Below are 17,628 nucleotides of genomic sequence, written 5' to 3'. Positions count from 1 at the left end.
CTTTTGCCCATTGCATTGTTTATTGACAAAAAAGAAAAATGGGTTTTACCTTTTTTAAATTTGGCTACGATACCTAGACAATTTGAATTACTTGAAAGTAAACGCAAAGAAAGTAAACAAAGTAAATTAAGTATGTCGCGGCTTAAGAAATAAATAATACAACCTTCGTTACTCTATAACTCCATATGGACGCGAAGCGTCCTAATCAGGTTCTTCGAACTCGTAAGTATAACGTTTTCGCTATTTTTTAAAGTATTGTCTTACTTTAAAAAATCTTAAAGAACCCTGATTTTAATTTCATTTCTAAAAATCATTTAACAACAAAATTGACCGTGAAAAAACGATATCAAGCTAATAAATAATTATTTGATTATCGATAACCTTTAACTTGTGTGAGTCAGTGGTTCGCTGTATTGTGTTATTTAATTAGAATACCTTCCTCTCTGCATTTTTCTAGACTTGAGACTAGCATTGGTTACATTAAAAGGTAATAAATATACGGGCACAAAGCACCCTACTAGGAAACCTTCCTGAAGGTAACTTTATCATTTGCTCTTTAATTCGAAGTTTAGTTTTTTAACACTTTCTTTAAGTTTCCGTTGTTTTATTCGAAACTGTGCAATTTTTAAATCAATTGAAGTATTTTCACTTTCATTAGATAACGAATCTAAAAATAGAGGCACACACTTACTGCTAGGATTGTGTGCGGGCACACAATCGTTGAGTCGTGTTTTGTATTGTTTACGAATGCAAAAACAGTAATGAAATAATACGTAATATGTACTTTTAATGCAACCAAGACCTATTTCATTAACATAAAAACCGAACAAAGCCGAGACAGCTAAACGGGACACTTTTCCTGTCCCTGCCATTTAAAATGCATTGTGTAAGTGCTGATCAAAGTCCACGTCGGTGGACAGCATTTTGTGGCACCAATTTAAAAAGCACGTAAACGAAAATACACGAAGCAAAACTGTCCAGGCACCCAAGGTCGAATCGAGTTTGCAAAGTGAAATTCGTTTATAAGTTTTCAATTTCAATTGCGAATAAAACCGGAACGTTTTTTCTCGTGTGTTTTTGCAGAATTTCACAGGTTCGCACTGCCTACATCAGACTAATAACTATTCTAACAAAAAATGCACCTAAACGTCTTCCCCCTACTCGTCATATGTTGTGCAAAGTAACTTTTTTGGGGAAATAAAAAAATTTTCGGAATAAATTTCTGTAATTTTCCCCAGGTAGGTACCTGGGGGTTTGAGATGGTTTTTTTATGTCTTTGCTTAAAATTTTTTCCGATGGTTTGGGTGAGACGAAAATATTAGTGCGGTGGGTTTTTGGCGGTGATTGAGGGCTAGGTAGGTACCTGGGCATTTAGAAAATTTGAGTTGGTAAATGTGGTATTTTGGGGTGTGGGGTATAACAGCCCACCTACTACTGATTTATTTATCCATATCACGTTTTTATTATTTGTTCGTTTAATTAAGAAATTGCAAAAAATTCTATGCTTATCATTCGGCTGCATTTATCCTCAAAATACCTTACGGAGCCTTTGCGAATGGAGAAAAATCTAAAATGGTTTAAATATATAATATACAAGGAAAACAATAACAAAATACTAACCTGAACTAACATAGCGTGCGGTAAGGCATCACTTTCCGCACTATTGCATGTTTCAAGTTGCATGTGTCTCATGCATCTCTGATGTCTGACTAGGCTTAGGTAAATAACTATTATCTACTAAGTGCAGAAAGTAATACTCTACCTCACGCTAATTGCAATTGACCGCAGTTGACCGAAATATGCGAAGTGGAGTTCAGTCAGCAAGAGTGCGGTAAAACTGCTTTCGCACGTGTTAGGAAGGATATTTAAGTCTGTCTGTTAGCTCAGCCTGTAAGTTCAATTAACGCACACGTACGGCACAACGGCTACGTCTTAACATTGCCCTCAAAGATTTTTGAACTTGACAAATGCCACTTTCTTTTGCGTGCAGCACATATTCTTAATACTTTTTAATGTGGGGTAAAGTGCTACTTTCAGATCACAAGCGCGTGGCTCTACTGTATGCTCGCAGGAAAATAAGTATTACAACTTGAATTTGATTCCATGTATGGTATTGGCTATATTACTTATGGTGATTGTTCTTGATTCTTACGCACCGAAACGGGAATTAAAAAGTAATTTGTCGGCGATTGTCACTGTCACTGTAATGAAATACAGAATCGCACAGACAATCAAATAAACAGGTTCCAGCTCGAAAGTGAAACCCGTACGAGCATTGTTTGTACTTAATTAAATTCGCGCAATAAAACCATAATTAACGTCGTAAATTGGCCTCTGCTTTTGCATCACCAAACTAACGAGGAATTGAGGACAGAGTCGGAAAACGTCTTGAAATTTGGTTAAATTGTTGCAAAAAGGTGGGGAAATTTCACTCTGATTTGGAAATTTGCTTTTAGGTTTCATTGGCCACCGTTGAGCTATACACGCACTATTAATTACTTCACAATCAAATTTAGTAGCAGACCAAATTTTTATGAAGATATGCGATAATAATTTGCCATCCATTTTAAATTTGTTCTAATTATAGAAATTTTCTGAAAAAAAAAAAAATTACAAAGATATTACAGCAAAAGGGAACGCTTATATATGAAAGTAAGGACTTAATTTATCATCTTTTTTGCAGCAAAAACTGAAAGAAAAGTGAAATTTTATGCCAACTAAGTGTACCCATACATAATCTGCAACTATTTTTCATAATATGTAGCAAGTAAAAGAAATCACTTCAGACCTAAATGGTGCTAAATAAAATGACACTTACTTCCTGCCAAATATGGTGTTCGTGATGTTTTTTTCGCGTTTACTAGAAATAATAATTGATATTCTTCGTCAAATTGTGCTGCTATCGTACTTTCTCTTGTGTATAGTGTATTTACAGAGCTTTAACTGCCTTCATTCACAGAACGAATTTCCTCATAAAAATAGCAAACTGATCATAAATCACTAATCTATGAACATTGTTTACGAGATACTGACAATTTTTTTATTTATTAGAATTCTTCAATCAGTAAATATTGTTTTACGATATTTAAATAAAATTTGGCACATCTCTCAACCTTTAAAAACAAAAAAATTTTGTGTCGATGCATAGAAGGAATATGCACTTTAAATTCCTTTGAAATGTTTAATATTTAACATGTAAGAGAGACTAATTAGGAAAATTTACATCGTTTTACCGTCGTTTTGAGTTTTAAGTTTTATTGTGACTGTTCTGCCGAGAACCTATTGACCTTATGGTAGTACTGAAAGCTGATATAAAATGCTTCCCCATTCTCCATATGCTTCAATTTTTTCACAGTTATATAAACTTGTGCTATTGTGTGAATCCATAATCACGAGTTGTGAATAGATCCTGTTGATTTAGAATAAAATTGATGATCCTTTAAAGTCGCGATCATATTTTTGTGCATACTCAATTATCAAGTTACATAACTTGTATATTCGCAAGTCTAATCTGGTTTATTACTAACCGTCAGTAATGCAATATTAATACTTAACGATATAAAGCTTTCTAGGATGACATGGCAAGTCCCACCTTTAGCGGAGGTACTTATCTGCAAGAATTCTGTAGGTACAAGAATTCTAATCGTCTCATTTTCTCGTTTAAAATTGAATTCTTCCCACAATTCTCATTAATATCAAGGAAAGCTATCGTGTAATAATTACGCGGGTTTCCTAAGAGACCTTGTGATTGAATTTATCAGTTGTTGTAAAATGTTCATTGTTAAAGGAAATGATAAACATAAGGGGAGGTGTATAAAATGCTGTTTTGTTAGGTCACGAAGACAACTACTGGAGATTTGGTTTCAAGCTAATACTTGACAACTGACTTTAACTTAACGTTTGATGCAGTGTTCAAATGATACATGTTTCTAGATTTGATTGAAAGATTATAAACAATATTTTCCACTTTAATTCCTATGATACAGCTCTAAACTACATTGAGAACGTTGTAATTGACAAGTTCATCATTCCAGAGGTTGATTATTATTATGTCTTCGCTAATTTGAAAATTACGATTTCGAATATGCAGCGATCATCTTAATCTCAGCCTGAGTCTCATTCAAGGATGTAGTACTGAACTGAATGACCATTCATTCTTCTAATTCTGTACATCTTTTCTGGCAGTTGAAGATATATAGTGTGTCCGTTTCTGGAGGTCAACCATGAGGATTTGGTAACCATAAAATATTCAAGATCAGTTAAATTGGAACAAAATTACGCAATTTGAAGTTTAACAATTTTAAAAGGCACCAATGACTTTTAAAGCATTCTTCAAAATCACAAAATAGCATAGTGTTTTTTTCTCTAGTTATTCACGTTTTCAAAAAAATCAGAATTATTTGAAAATCAAACGGCCAACGCTTTCGTGATCCCCCCAATTCTATTTTACAATGTTTTGCTGGTTTTGATCCTGCGGTCCAAGAAAATTTCTTTCTGCTGTTTTGTCCATATCTGTGGAGAACATTATCAAAAGCGATAAGAAAATGGGTGAAGAGATCTCTTGTACAGAGACTACTTGACAATAACTGAAGCAGCAGGATCTCTGTCGTATTTATACTGTGCTCATGCGCGCGCTTATAAGTGCGAATTAATGGAAAGAGTTTCGGAGCACACGATGTACGATGTCAGGCCGTTCTGCGTATATCGCATTCAAAACGGAATATGAACATAGGCCGAGCACGTTCACACACATTATACATTTTTTCCAAGGTAGACATTTTTCACCAATCCCTACAATACTATTATAACCTAACTAAAAAGGTCATCGAGATCTTCAAACACGACACAACTTCAATGGAAAGGAAAAAATTACGGCCTTCAACTAATATTGGAAACCTGTGTAGCATCATAGATCGTGTGCGCTGAAGCTCCTCCCTCCACACACACAAGCACGCGCATGAGCACAGTAGATATGCAATAGAAGATCCAATCGCCCCCTCCATGATTTTTCAGAACACCCTGCATGGGTGAACGCTTCACCCATTGCATCCTCGTTTTCGAAAATATCGACCATAGATCTGGACGACACGTGAGAAGATAAATTTGTTAGATCACGCCTTCAAAACGCAGAAAACATTTTAGTTTATATGGTTTCAACATCTTACGTCCTTAAAAACTATTAAAGAACATTGTTTTAACATTAGCCTTCTCGATTTTAAAGATTGTATAGAGTATAGACGATGTGATAGAGGTTCATTCATATTATATAGACATAATAGATCAAGAAGTACCACTTTTCTTAAAATTCATAAAATCAAGATGTGTTCGTGTTTAAAATGTTCGATATGTCCATCAACACCCCGTAAGATACGTCATCTGTAGTCGGCAAGATTACAAAAACGGTGACACCTATTAAGAGAATGCTCTGATTTTAATTTAAATCAGTGCTTAACAAGCAATTTGTTTTTTAATTTCGCCTAAAATTATACCGATTCCTTTCCATTGTGGACTATTGTTTTCAACTAAATTATAATTTAGTTGAAAGCACGAAATTAGGTATTTTTCTTGTTTTTTTTTTAAGATGATTTAGGTAAGAACTGACGACCTTCCATTATCTATTAGCTTATTTTTACCAGTTCTTTAATATGCAATATCGTTCTGCCAAAACCGTAAACATTGCTTTCGCTTTATTTATTTTTGAATATTAGCATTACGGTGATTGCTGAGTAAACTTGAATTCATTGTTTTATTATCAATAATCTGTCAGATCCTCTCTCAAATCTCTATTTTTGGCATAAAAAATGCCATTGTATTACATGTATACGCAACTATCGACGATATATATTCTCTTCAGGCAGGATTGAAAACAGTTGTGACCACTCAGGAAAAGTCTCTTAATATGCAAATCCAAACCTCCACATTTCTATTATAACAAGAGAATTCATTTAGAATTAATTTATGAGCCCAATTTCACAAGCAGATCCAAAATATTCATCCAGTGGTAATATGGTTTAAGGATGGAAAGTAAAATCTTATATAATGTTCACTTCTGAATGTGCTATAATATAGTACTTTTTAGATACAGAAAAGAGACAAATTTAAAAAAAAACCCATGAATAATCTGCATTTAAAATGTTTCACAATAGCGCCACCGCAGGAGGCAAAAACCCTTGTAATTCCCACAATCCCAAAAAGAAGCCAAAGGAAGTTTAATAATAAGAGTTTAACAATAATTTAACAATAATAATTATGAGTGAAATGGGTTTTAAATGAGTAAAATTGATATGAATCTTGATTGATTTAGATACTTACACCTCAAGGATACTTCCTGTGCATTTTAACAATATCTGAATGAACTGAAATTGAATTACAACTTTTTGTTGGTTATTATTAAGTGATATTGCACATATCAGACACGCTCAAGTCAAATGTTAATTATCATTATTGATATCTTGATAAGCTCCGATATCCGTATGTAGGAACATGAGCCGTTTCTAATGATTTCTACTGTGCATATGGTGCAAATGACGATCAAACACGATATGTCGCCGTTTCTAAACCAAAACCGCAAATGGCGAATTACGATCAAGGACACCTTGCCCCTAAGAGAAATCTCGGACTTATTCGAAAATATAACGTGAGAGGCGTAATTTATTTCTTCTCAATACTAATGATAGGTAAATGCCTGTATGGCTTTTGATTAATTTCTTTCCAATAGCCTTTGTTTCGGTACCTTTCTAATAACTTACTTGGGCACGTATCAAAGACTTTTGAGTAACGAGTATAAAATTATAGCAAGTAATAAAGTATCAAAATTAGAGTTATAAAAAATTTTAAGATTGTAGATTAATCAATTTATTGTGTGAATTAAAGTGAATAGAATTGAGGCTACACTCAGAAAACCATTAACCCTGGAACATTTATGGCTTTAAAATACGTATACTCGATCACGCATGCGTTTTTGTCACCTTCACTCTTATGTTAGTAGCTCAGCATATTTTATTCCCTAAATAAGAAAAATTAATTGTGAACGCTACGTTGTAAAATTATATTCAATAAATACCGCTTAAATTACCAACTTGCTTAACTGCCAACGCCACCACATATACCAGTCAATTCTATCTGGAACATATGGAGTTTAGAAAAGTCCAAAAAATTTGTAAGGCGTTAACTTCCCTCATGTGAGAATACCTTTCAAATACGCACAAATCTGTGGCTTTCATGTTAGCTATTTAAAATATGCAGGATGTCCGTTTTTGGAGCTCAACCATGGGAATCTCGGTAACCATAAAAGATACGAGGTCGGTTAAATTATAAAGTTCAAGAATGTACTACACAATATAATATAATACACAAAGAAACCTGCACAAACAAGAAACAAATTGTTAGTTGCATTTGACTCTTTGGAAAAAGACACTTCGAGAGTCAGACATGATCAAACAAGTGGTAGTGCTGGGATAAATTATGACTCCCAAGTATTAGAAAGCTATTGATTGCTGTGAGAAAATATCCTACAGCGCGAGTTTTCTAGGGTTAAAATTAAATAGTTCTAGCTTTTCCTAACTTTCGACATTAGATTACACTGTAAATTAGATTTATTATGAGTGAATCTTCAAATACTATATTATCGTGACCCATTAGGTCTATTGCACCTATACCGTGTGTAAAAAAATAGTGTACAAAACTCCGAGGGGTGATAGTATCGCTTAAAATAGGAAAAAATTCCTATAAACATATGTCCTAAAATGCCTTTTAAGGGAGACACAGTTTTGTGAAATTGAATAAAAATATTGATCTTTATTTTTTTTTAGAAATACTGAAATGATAATCGAAAAAATACATGTACACATACATATTTTTTATGTTAAAGTCAATAGTGATATTTAAAAAGACGGTAATTCATTGGGAGGGGTAATTTTTTGAAAGGTAAGGAGTTAACTTCCACATAACTTTTTTATTTGCGCATATGCCGCAATTGTAATGAAAGATGTAAAAAATTTGGTCTTTTTTACTTAAGAATGGTACTCCTTGACGAGTTACTAAAGTGTACCGTTTTTGAAATAACTGAGTTTGAAATTTTAATGTAAATGCTTAATTTCTTTACTTTTTAAAATTTAGAAAAAGGAACTAAAAAAAATGTTTTAAAGTAAACCAATAATTTTATGTCTATTACCTACGTAGAACAAAGTAGTTTATAGTTTTTTTCCATTTATTCAAAATGTATTAATTTTTAATACTTATGATGTATGTGAGCTTTCATAAAGAAAGCCATATGGGGTTACTTATCAACCTATTCAATGTAAATGCAAAAAACATGTTGTCCCATAATATTGTAACCTATCCTTGGACATGTGCGGAATGTCACAGGCACCTACTGGTGCCCCATTGTAAATTAGAAATGGACTAAACTTGTACTAGTCAGAATAGATCATTCGTGGTAAAAGATAAAGGTCTGTTTATCATCTCGCCTAAAAACATATGGAGGTGCGAATAAGATGATTAAGGGATGTAAGTGTGGGAAGAATGTGGGAAGTATGGTGACAGGCTTTTGGAAGAAAAGCAGATGCACCTGGGGTGACTCTCACGCATCAAAAAGGGATTCATTCGATTCCCGATTCTAGAGAAATAAAGTACCGCCTAAACTTGTGTTTTTGTTTCTCTACGAGTTAGGGAAGTTCTGACATGTATATCGTATTTGTTGTTTTTTTAACCAATCTAATGATGCAAAAAATAATTATAGGGTGCTATTTGAAAAAAAATGCCTTTTTTGAATTAAAAAATTCTAAATTTCAATAACTATTTTAAAAAACATTTTCAAATATTTTTTTAAATTCTTTAATTGTTTATAAAAATGTGTTATTTTCCAGCAAACTAAAATTTATTTCATAAAATGTTAGATAGTTTTGTAGATAATTGTGTGTTAGGAAACCTCTACAAATGACGAAAAAGTCGTAAAAATCAAAAACAGTCGAGAATCGATACTTTGTTGTATTATGAAACTTATGTTTATTTTCGACAACAAACCCGTTTTCATTGGAAAAATTGCCATGTTCCATTTAAAAAAATGAAGTAAGGGTCAGTTTCCGTTGTAAGCGGAAGTCGACTTAGGTTGAATTTTTTTTAATGTCGAGTTTTCTCCATAAAACAAAAGTACAAACTTCAAAAATACATTAAACTTGTAATTTTCCATATACGAATGGTGATAGCTCCCAAAGGGGGACCCTGTATAGTATCGCAGTGGACGGTAAACAGTGAACATATCTCTTCTTAAGGTTCTTAAGGGTTTTCTCTGGAATGTATACCAATACGTAGACATCTACTGGGTCTCCCATTGGATGATAGTCTTTTTTGTTGTTTCTGTGAATATTAACTCTAGACCTGTAAAGGCGATCGTTTCAATTTGACAAAGAATCGGCGACTTCAGTACCCTTCAAGTCTGTAACCAGAATCAGTCTATTGCTTTCCCCGATAAGTATATGACTAACTTGTAGATGTGATTGGACACTTAAAATGACATCTAATGCACTTTGTTAATTACTTGAGTAGTTATGAAAATAATAATGAAAACTGCGGGCATGTAAGTACTACGAAAATAACTTTATTTATGTAAACTTTCCATGGACTATCGGCCACGTCGCCCTCTCAGCGTAATTCTTGATCTGTTGGATTAAAAGTCAGTCCGGTGCCTTTTTCTTAATATGCATAATCAGCTTATTGCATTTAACGTTAGATTGCTTACGCTGAGATGTGACGTTACCATATCAATATCCAGTCAGGCACACCTGCATAAGAAGTATTAGTCACTATTTTCTTCATTGGCTAATGATAATACAAATGTACTTTCCTATTACAATAAATACAGAACACACTTGAACCACTGTACACAGCTTTAATTCTTGTTGTTTATTTTATTGTTTTGTAAATTCTAATACTTTCTATAGATTTCTAACCTAATAATACATTGTAATTATGCTTTATCCTTGAGTTTTTGCAAACCAGATAATGGGTGTTCGAGGCAGAGCCTCTTCTGTTTCCTATCTGATTTCTCTGATCATTAATTATCTTCGATCTTCAATTTTTCATCAGGTCTATATTGTACTGGTCGAATCCTATCTTCGATAGAGCATATGCTTTTGTTCATGGTCTTCTGAACTGATTAGTATGTTATTTATTATTCACAAAAAGCTCTCTTTTATATTAGATTCGCTTATGGGGCTGGTTAGTGAGAGACCTGCAGTTTCTTGTTTATTAGGTAGAATATTCTTTCACTATGTGGTTTGTACATATTGAGACTGTATCCATGGCATTTAGGTTAACTCGGGTTAAACAAGCCTACCAACTAATTCTTTCAGAGAATTTGGATGCATCTGTGCTTGAAATATTGTTGCGTATTTCTCCAGACTCACCTGGAGCTTGTCATTATGCTAACTTCCTCTTGTGCCAGTTTAACATCTTGTACCGTTTCTAGTTTCAACCCCGTCTCGAATTTGTGATTCTCGGTAAATCAGCAGCAGATTTGGATAGGTTCAGTTTATTCTGATACCACCTTTCCCTTAACAAAAATACCGCCTTATATGCCGGATGGGAGGCGTTTATACAGGGGCACAACGTCAGAGGGTACCCCCGCTGCACGTGGGTGTTAAGGTCGGCTTGTAGTTAATGTGGAGAATTGATTCTCAATCACGCTATTGAGAAAACCTTCGTAATTATGATTCAGGCCAGCTCAACAACCGTCATAATCCGGATGTCATCGCAAAAAAATTTTCTGCCGCCATCAATAGAGCCGCTACCATCTCCTTCAGGAAATTCTCCGCAATTATTTTTCATCAGTTCTGACCTTAAACGCATCTCACTTCAGCAAATTGAGGAAAAGTGAACTGGTTGTCGTTTTAAATTCACAGTAATATAAACGTGTTCAGTAATTATTTTAAACGATATTTAGTAAACTCAATTTTTTTCCCAAGTTCAATTTAAAATTTTTCTGTTCATAACTTTTTAGATCTAGTAACATTATAATCATTAGTTTGATTATCCTCATATTATCGTTCAACAGTCTTAAAAAACGCCTACCTATTCCCAATATATGGAACACCCCGTATATAATATATACAATAAATTATTTAAAGTTTTTGAAAATACAAAATTAAGTAATAAGATTATAGGATATACTCATTTACTGAGGAAATTTCAAAATTTAAATTTAGAAATTCCTGTGTTATTCTTTAGTCATTGAAGATATGAGGGAGAGCAGAAAAGTTTCAATACAAGATTTTTCATGTGTTCACAGATAATATCACTTCGGTGCCGTTTTAATACATTAAATATAGTTTGTCTAAAAAAAAAGATATTTTAATTAAAATATTTCTCGAACTATCATATTCTTCTGTAAAATATACTAATGTGCTAAAGTATGGCTTTTAAGAAATTGCAACAAAAAATGATCTTTTTGCTAACTCTGTAGCGTTTTCTTATGGTACTTCAAACATCTTAGTAGGACAGACCAAGAACGCATTTCACTGAAAGATTTGACGCATTCAAATATCTTTATAATTTTCAAAAATGTTTAACTTTAAATTTAATCTACAAAACTTCATTATGCATTTCAAAATTTTAACAGTTTATTCACTTTTTTGTCCACTCAAAATTACTGAAAAAATATTAACATCGTGAATTTTAGTCTTGTCCAGATTCATATACTTATTAAAACTCTCATAAATAGAACTATTTAGGTACTTACGTTTACTTAAAGTAAGAATTTCCCATGACCCAGTCGAAAAGGAAATGACTATCCCGTCCTGTACAAATCAATAGCAAACAGTGGTACTAATGAAATTAACATAAAATGAGAATTACGTAAGAAGAATGATATTTGAACCTTCTCAGGTTACAACTTTAAAACTTGCGGAATATTATAGACGTTGAGATGCTGGTCAAACATTGCTTTATTTGCTCCACCTAACTGGTTTTTTCGTAGATGATAATTGACTTGTTTCACCAAGGTTTTAAAGAATATCTCGCATATTGCTCCGATAATTACTAGTCACTGGACATTGATCAGTAGAAATAGATGTTATTCTCTAGTCAGCAATGGATATCTTCAATTTCTTGATAAGGAATACTAGAAATAGTGACAAAATTATCTGTGACAGTGGTAGTAAAAAATGCTTCTTTAACTGGGTAAGTGGTACTCCAGTGGCATTATCTTATGGCAATAAGTGAAAATATTATGTCCTCCCATAGGTGTATTACGCAAAGGAAATAAACAGAATGTAAAGTACCTTTTGAGATTTCAGATAGTCAAGTATGGTGTGGAAATACAGACATAAAGCTAACTATGAATATATTTTAAACTACTTGCATGTTCGAAGTATCTATTAGAATACGACTGTTTGAACAATTCTAGGTTGGTACTTTTATTTAGATATATACTTGTAGGAATTTACATCGATTTCTATGCAATGCATACAGTTTCAGATTTTTATTTATTTGAAAATGTGACTCAAAAGCACTAACTTTGCAACGAATACTGAACAAGATTTCAGACGACTAGTATCTTTTAATGTGTGGTGTATTGTGTGGGGTATTGTCTCCTGTAAGTAATTCTATTAAAGTCAATTTATTTCCTCCATATTGGTCCAATCACAACTTGTGTTTATTTTTTTCAGTCCCATATTGCTGCCAGTAATTACTGTATAATTTTTTATTTTAATTTTAATTTAAGACTGCAACCGACAAAAAAAGTACTTAATGAAATTGAGGAACTTTCCTCCATCAGAAAACTGGAAGGAACTCTCCTTTTAGCGTCGTAGAAAATAAGTTAGGTTAAGAGAATTCTCTCAATTTTTCTATGATTCATTTTTTTAGGCTAAATATAAAATAAATTTTCCTTCAAAGTAAAACGAATTTATGTTTTTATTTGGATATGGATTTTTTAAATTCTTCTGATTTTTCTTTACCAAAAAATTGGCAAAAATTATCTTGTTAATGTCAGTTCAGATCAGCATGAATGGAAAAATTTTGTCAATTCTTCCATGGGTCCTTCATTAGATAAAATACAGAATCATTTTCCCGCTAAAATATGTTTAATTTAGGTTTAAATTTGGACAGGGATTTCTTTTTTGTGTGTTATTTTCGTCAAAATCAATGAAATTTTAATCAGAGAGCAAATTTATTTATGATTTTTTTAAAGATTTGATGGTGGTGATTTTTTATTTATGAAACATTATCTCAAATATTGGCTTTTCTTCTCTGAACCTATTTTTCTTGATATATTACTGTCTTTAATCGTCGAAATGTTCGTCATTTCTTTGTTGAAACACAGGCGATGGTAAAAATATTGCATAATGCTTTATGCTAAGAAATGTAGTCATTTATCAGACTAAACTAAATCACTAAGTTCGAAATTCCAGAAGGTATGTATACGTCAAATTAAGCTTAATGGTCACGAAGTATAAGAAATCTGCATTGAACAATTTTCTCTGGGTCCTAATGCGCTTAGTTTGGCAGGCCAAGTAGAAATCTGAGCTATTGCTGTTAACTAGCACGGATTTAATGTGTAACTTGCCGGATGTCCTAACAAAGGCCACCGACCGATGACAATGATCCTTGGTCTGCGAGGCAATAATGGCTTTAGAAGATAATTTCCCACGAATTTTTGATAAAAATCTTCGTACTAGATTCCTTTAATCCACGCATACATTGTGAGTAAAAAGTGGCGATAAAATTAGGTAACAATGAGCGCTAAACTTGGACAAAGGATTTTTGTTGACGCCAGCCTGTTAAACTTTTTTTTTAATTTATAGCTGTAGTATCTTGAATGTAATACCGAAGTATGGCAATCCTTTTTTCGACTTGAGGAAAATTTAAACAACCCAAGTCGGCTTAACGTCGTAAACGCAGAGAAACTAAATGTTCCAAAACACGTATGGCCTCATGGACTCAATTTATTTGAAAACAGATAAAGATATTTGTAGGAAAGTGAAGGAATTCTTTCTTTTGAGTAGTTGGTTCATAATATTCAGTAATATATAGGGTTTCTGTGGAATAAAATCCAGTTTTAAGTATTTAACAAGATTCATATCAATACATTACTTTAAAAATAATTGGAAATGTTCTCCTATTACGAATAGTCCTATTAGCCCCCATGGTACCTGCTTAAAAATTTTAAAAAATCATAATAGAAATTTTTGTAAATAAAAAATACATAACGTGTAAGATGTTTTATGTGAAAAAATTGAGAAATAGCGTTCTAGACTTACAAGAGAAAGAACCAAAGTGTTCCCTCTCCGATTTTAATGAAATTTTTGCAGAGATTTAGTTTAGACCTATTTAAGAATAATGATGTATATTTTACGTGCCATCTTCAAGGTCTACGGGGTGAAAATTACCCACAAAATTTCGCCAATTTTTCGTTTTTTAACGATAACTTTTGATCCAAATGAGTTAAAACAACTAAAAAAAGCGAAATATTTTTTTTAATTCGCCATCAACCTGTTAATGTCCGGAAAAAATATCATTTAATTTTTTTTTTTGGGAAATTTAATTTCTTTTTGGCCTCGTTTTTAGACGCGTCTAGCTGTCTCGTTTAATTTTTACCATTTTATAGAGAAAACATTTCTCAATAGAATCGTATAAAGCAGAGCTCGATATCACGTTTCTATCAAAAGTTATAATATTTATATAAAAGTGTACACGCCATGTTCGACTGCTTATAACGTCAGAACCGCAGCTCGTAGAAGAAAATTTCTCATAATAAAAAAGGCTTCATTTAATGAGTATTAAAGAATGATATTATTAAAATATATTTTTAATTGAAAATTAGATGAACATTTCCTCTGTAGTTAATAAGTATTATGCGTTATGCATTAGCATAAGGCATTTTTCCATATACGAATAATATACAAGTAAAAGAATATTTCATTGGTGTCAATAGATTATATGTTTTGCAGTAATGATATTCATCGAAAAAATATTTAAAACGTAAATTTTATTTATTTTTATAATTTATGTGATCAAGTTTTGCAGTATTATATGGTCTCGGTGTAAGAAAAATGTATATTTTAAACATTTTTTCGATGAAAATCATTAATGCAAAACATATAATCCATAGATACCAATGAAATATTCTCTTACTTGTATATTATTCATACATGGAAAAATGCTCTACACTGATGCACGACACATAATATTACTTGTTAACTACAGAAAGAATGTTAATCTAATTTTCAATTGAAAATAAATTTTTAATGGTACCATTTTTTAATACTCATTAAATGAAGCCTTTTATTATGAGAAATTTTCTTCTGCGACCTACGATTCTGACGTTATAAGCGGTCGAACATGGCGAGCACACTTTTATATAAATAATTATAACTTTTGTTAGAAGCATGATATGGAGCTCTGCTTTGTAATGTTCTACTGAGAAATGTTTTTTCTATAAAATGGTAAAAAGTTAAATGAGACAGCTGGACGCGTGTAAAAATGGAGCCAAAAAGAAATGAAATTTTCAAAAAAAAAAGAACAAAAATGTTTTTTTCCGGACCTTAACAAGTCGATGGCGAATTAAAAAAGGAACATTTCGCTTTTTTTGTTATTCTAACTCATTTAGATCAAAAGTTATTGTTAAAAACGAAAAATAGGCGAAACTTTGGGGGTAGTTTTCATCCGTTAAACTTTGAAGATGGCACGTAAAATATACATCACTATTCTTAAATAGGTCTAGACTAATTCTCTGCAAAAGTTCATTAAAATCAGGGAGTGAAAAGGGGGAGGGAGGTGGGGAGGGGCTGTACTCTTGGGTCTCTTCCCTTGTTAGTGAAAATAGTTTTGTATACACGTTTGGAGTTTTTAGCATTTACGTAAAAATAGGTACTATCAATATGAAGTTAGTAAAAAAATTATAAAATGGAAATTTGCAAACAAATCTACTTTGCGGTTATTCCACTGGTAGTAACTGATTATTGCAGATAGACAATGATATTAAGCATAGATAATTATAAAATAAAGCAGATAATAGAAGCCATTGAGCAAACAATGAGATTTGATTTTGAAGTGTGGGTTAACATGTAACCGAAATGGAAGAGATGAATAAAACGTGTATCCGTTTTAGGACAAAGTGTCTGTAAAATTACTTTCTGCAGGTGCGTAAATACACCTGTCTCATCAATGCCCTTTCACTGAATTTGAATAATAAAATTTTTAAGTGGTTGAAAAAGCTAGACGAGATAGGATATAAATGAATAAAAAGGAAGTAAAAATTACAAAATGAAAAGTTTTAAGCAAATCTCAAAGATAGGATAGAAAAGAATTTGAGAAGCACACAAATAAAAACAACTATTTCGAGGGCTAATACCCTGAGCGATATTGAACTACACTGTTTGTCGAAAAATAATTTTCAAAAATTTGAATTTTTTAAAAATTAAAAGGTAAAAGAAAGGGAAGGAAGGAGGAAGAGAGAGAAAGAGAGAGAGAGAGAGAGGGTCCGCGTAGTTTGAAAAAAGGTAGGATTGTGAAACGAAAGAAGCTCCTAAGAGCGCAATCACAAGGCTCCCCCCCCGGTCTCGCTCTTAATATTTACTGCACAGGGTGTCCATTGGGAAAAAACGCATTTTCAGAACGCACAATGTAAAGAAAATAACCTCAAATCTCAAAAGCATTAAAAGCGTATCCTATGAGTCTTCACATTTTTTTAAAACGAAAGCGATGGGTACATTCTATAAGTAAATGAACTCTAATATGCAGGAAATTTAAAAAATCGCACGATACAGAGAGGGTTCTATATGAAAAAAAAACTATAATGTCCCAAATGGATCGAAGTGATTTTCAAAAATATTTAGAACATAGGCTCATGAAGTTGCTTCAAATTACTGGATATACTCCTAAGAAATGGTAGTTGATTAAAATCTCGTATCATTGGTATATTTAAGATACTTTATAAGATATATAATTGCACTGAAAAATTTGAAATTAAATAAATTTAAAAGATTGTAATGAAAAAAAAAATGTTTAAATTAAAACTGCCCAATACATACGATAATGTATTGGTGAAATATTCATTATAATTTCATTCATTAATATGATTATCTACTCATAGCTATTGCATCTCAGATGTGTGACATTTGAATGAATATACAAAACTTTTAAAATCTGTAGTGTTGTGTCTGTAAGCGCTTCCGCATGGAAAATGTTATCTGTGCCAATGCTGAGGCTAATTACTTTTATTCCAGTGTTTCAATGAAAATTATTCTGTGGTTAAAGTTATCTGTACTTTAAAGATACGGAAATAGGCAAAGATTAGATTCCGTAGATTAATATACGAATCATTTCTTTTTTTTTGTTGCACCAGAATTTAAATTGAGTTTTGTCAAAACTGAATGAATGCAATTTAATCTTAACCTAGGGAACCTATTCAGCCATGCCATTCCCAACAGAGAGCTTACGGTCAGGGCAATAATAAATACTTAAATAAATCGTAAATGAAAGATTAATAAGTTTGAAATCCGGACGCGCGTTGTCCTAAATTGTTTTAACTGAAATAGAAAATATCTGCAGTATTATACACATATAAAATTCAAGTACTGGTAATTGGGTATACCAAACAAGGTAGTTAATTATTGTATTAATCCCGCA

At 32.4% G+C, this 17,628-nt stretch overlaps 1 protein-coding gene across 2 annotated transcripts in view; it reads left to right on the top strand.

Moving 5' to 3' along the window:
• knockout (Stork-head domain-containing protein knockout) overlaps positions 1-17,628 on the top strand; it is a 51,430-nt gene that overhangs the window by 22,329 nt on the left and 11,473 nt on the right. The window contains exon 1 of one of the 2 annotated variants that reach the window (XM_066402011.1): positions 12,046-12,177. The exons of the other annotated variant lie outside the window; for it this stretch is intronic. Within the exon in view, the coding sequence (XP_066258108.1) occupies positions 12,088-12,177 (90 nt within the window). The 5' untranslated portion in view covers positions 12,046-12,087. Of the gene's footprint in view, positions 1-12,045; positions 12,178-17,628 lie in introns of those variants that run through there. 2 annotated transcript variants of the gene reach the window in all.

The sequence above is a fragment of the Euwallacea similis genome, chromosome 24 (assembly GCF_039881205.1).
Source record: "Euwallacea similis isolate ESF13 chromosome 24, ESF131.1, whole genome shotgun sequence".
Lineage (NCBI taxonomy): Eukaryota > Metazoa > Arthropoda > Insecta > Coleoptera > Curculionidae > Euwallacea > Euwallacea similis.
Note: the sequence above shows the minus strand (reverse complement) of the source record. Positions and strands in the feature narration are given on the sequence as shown.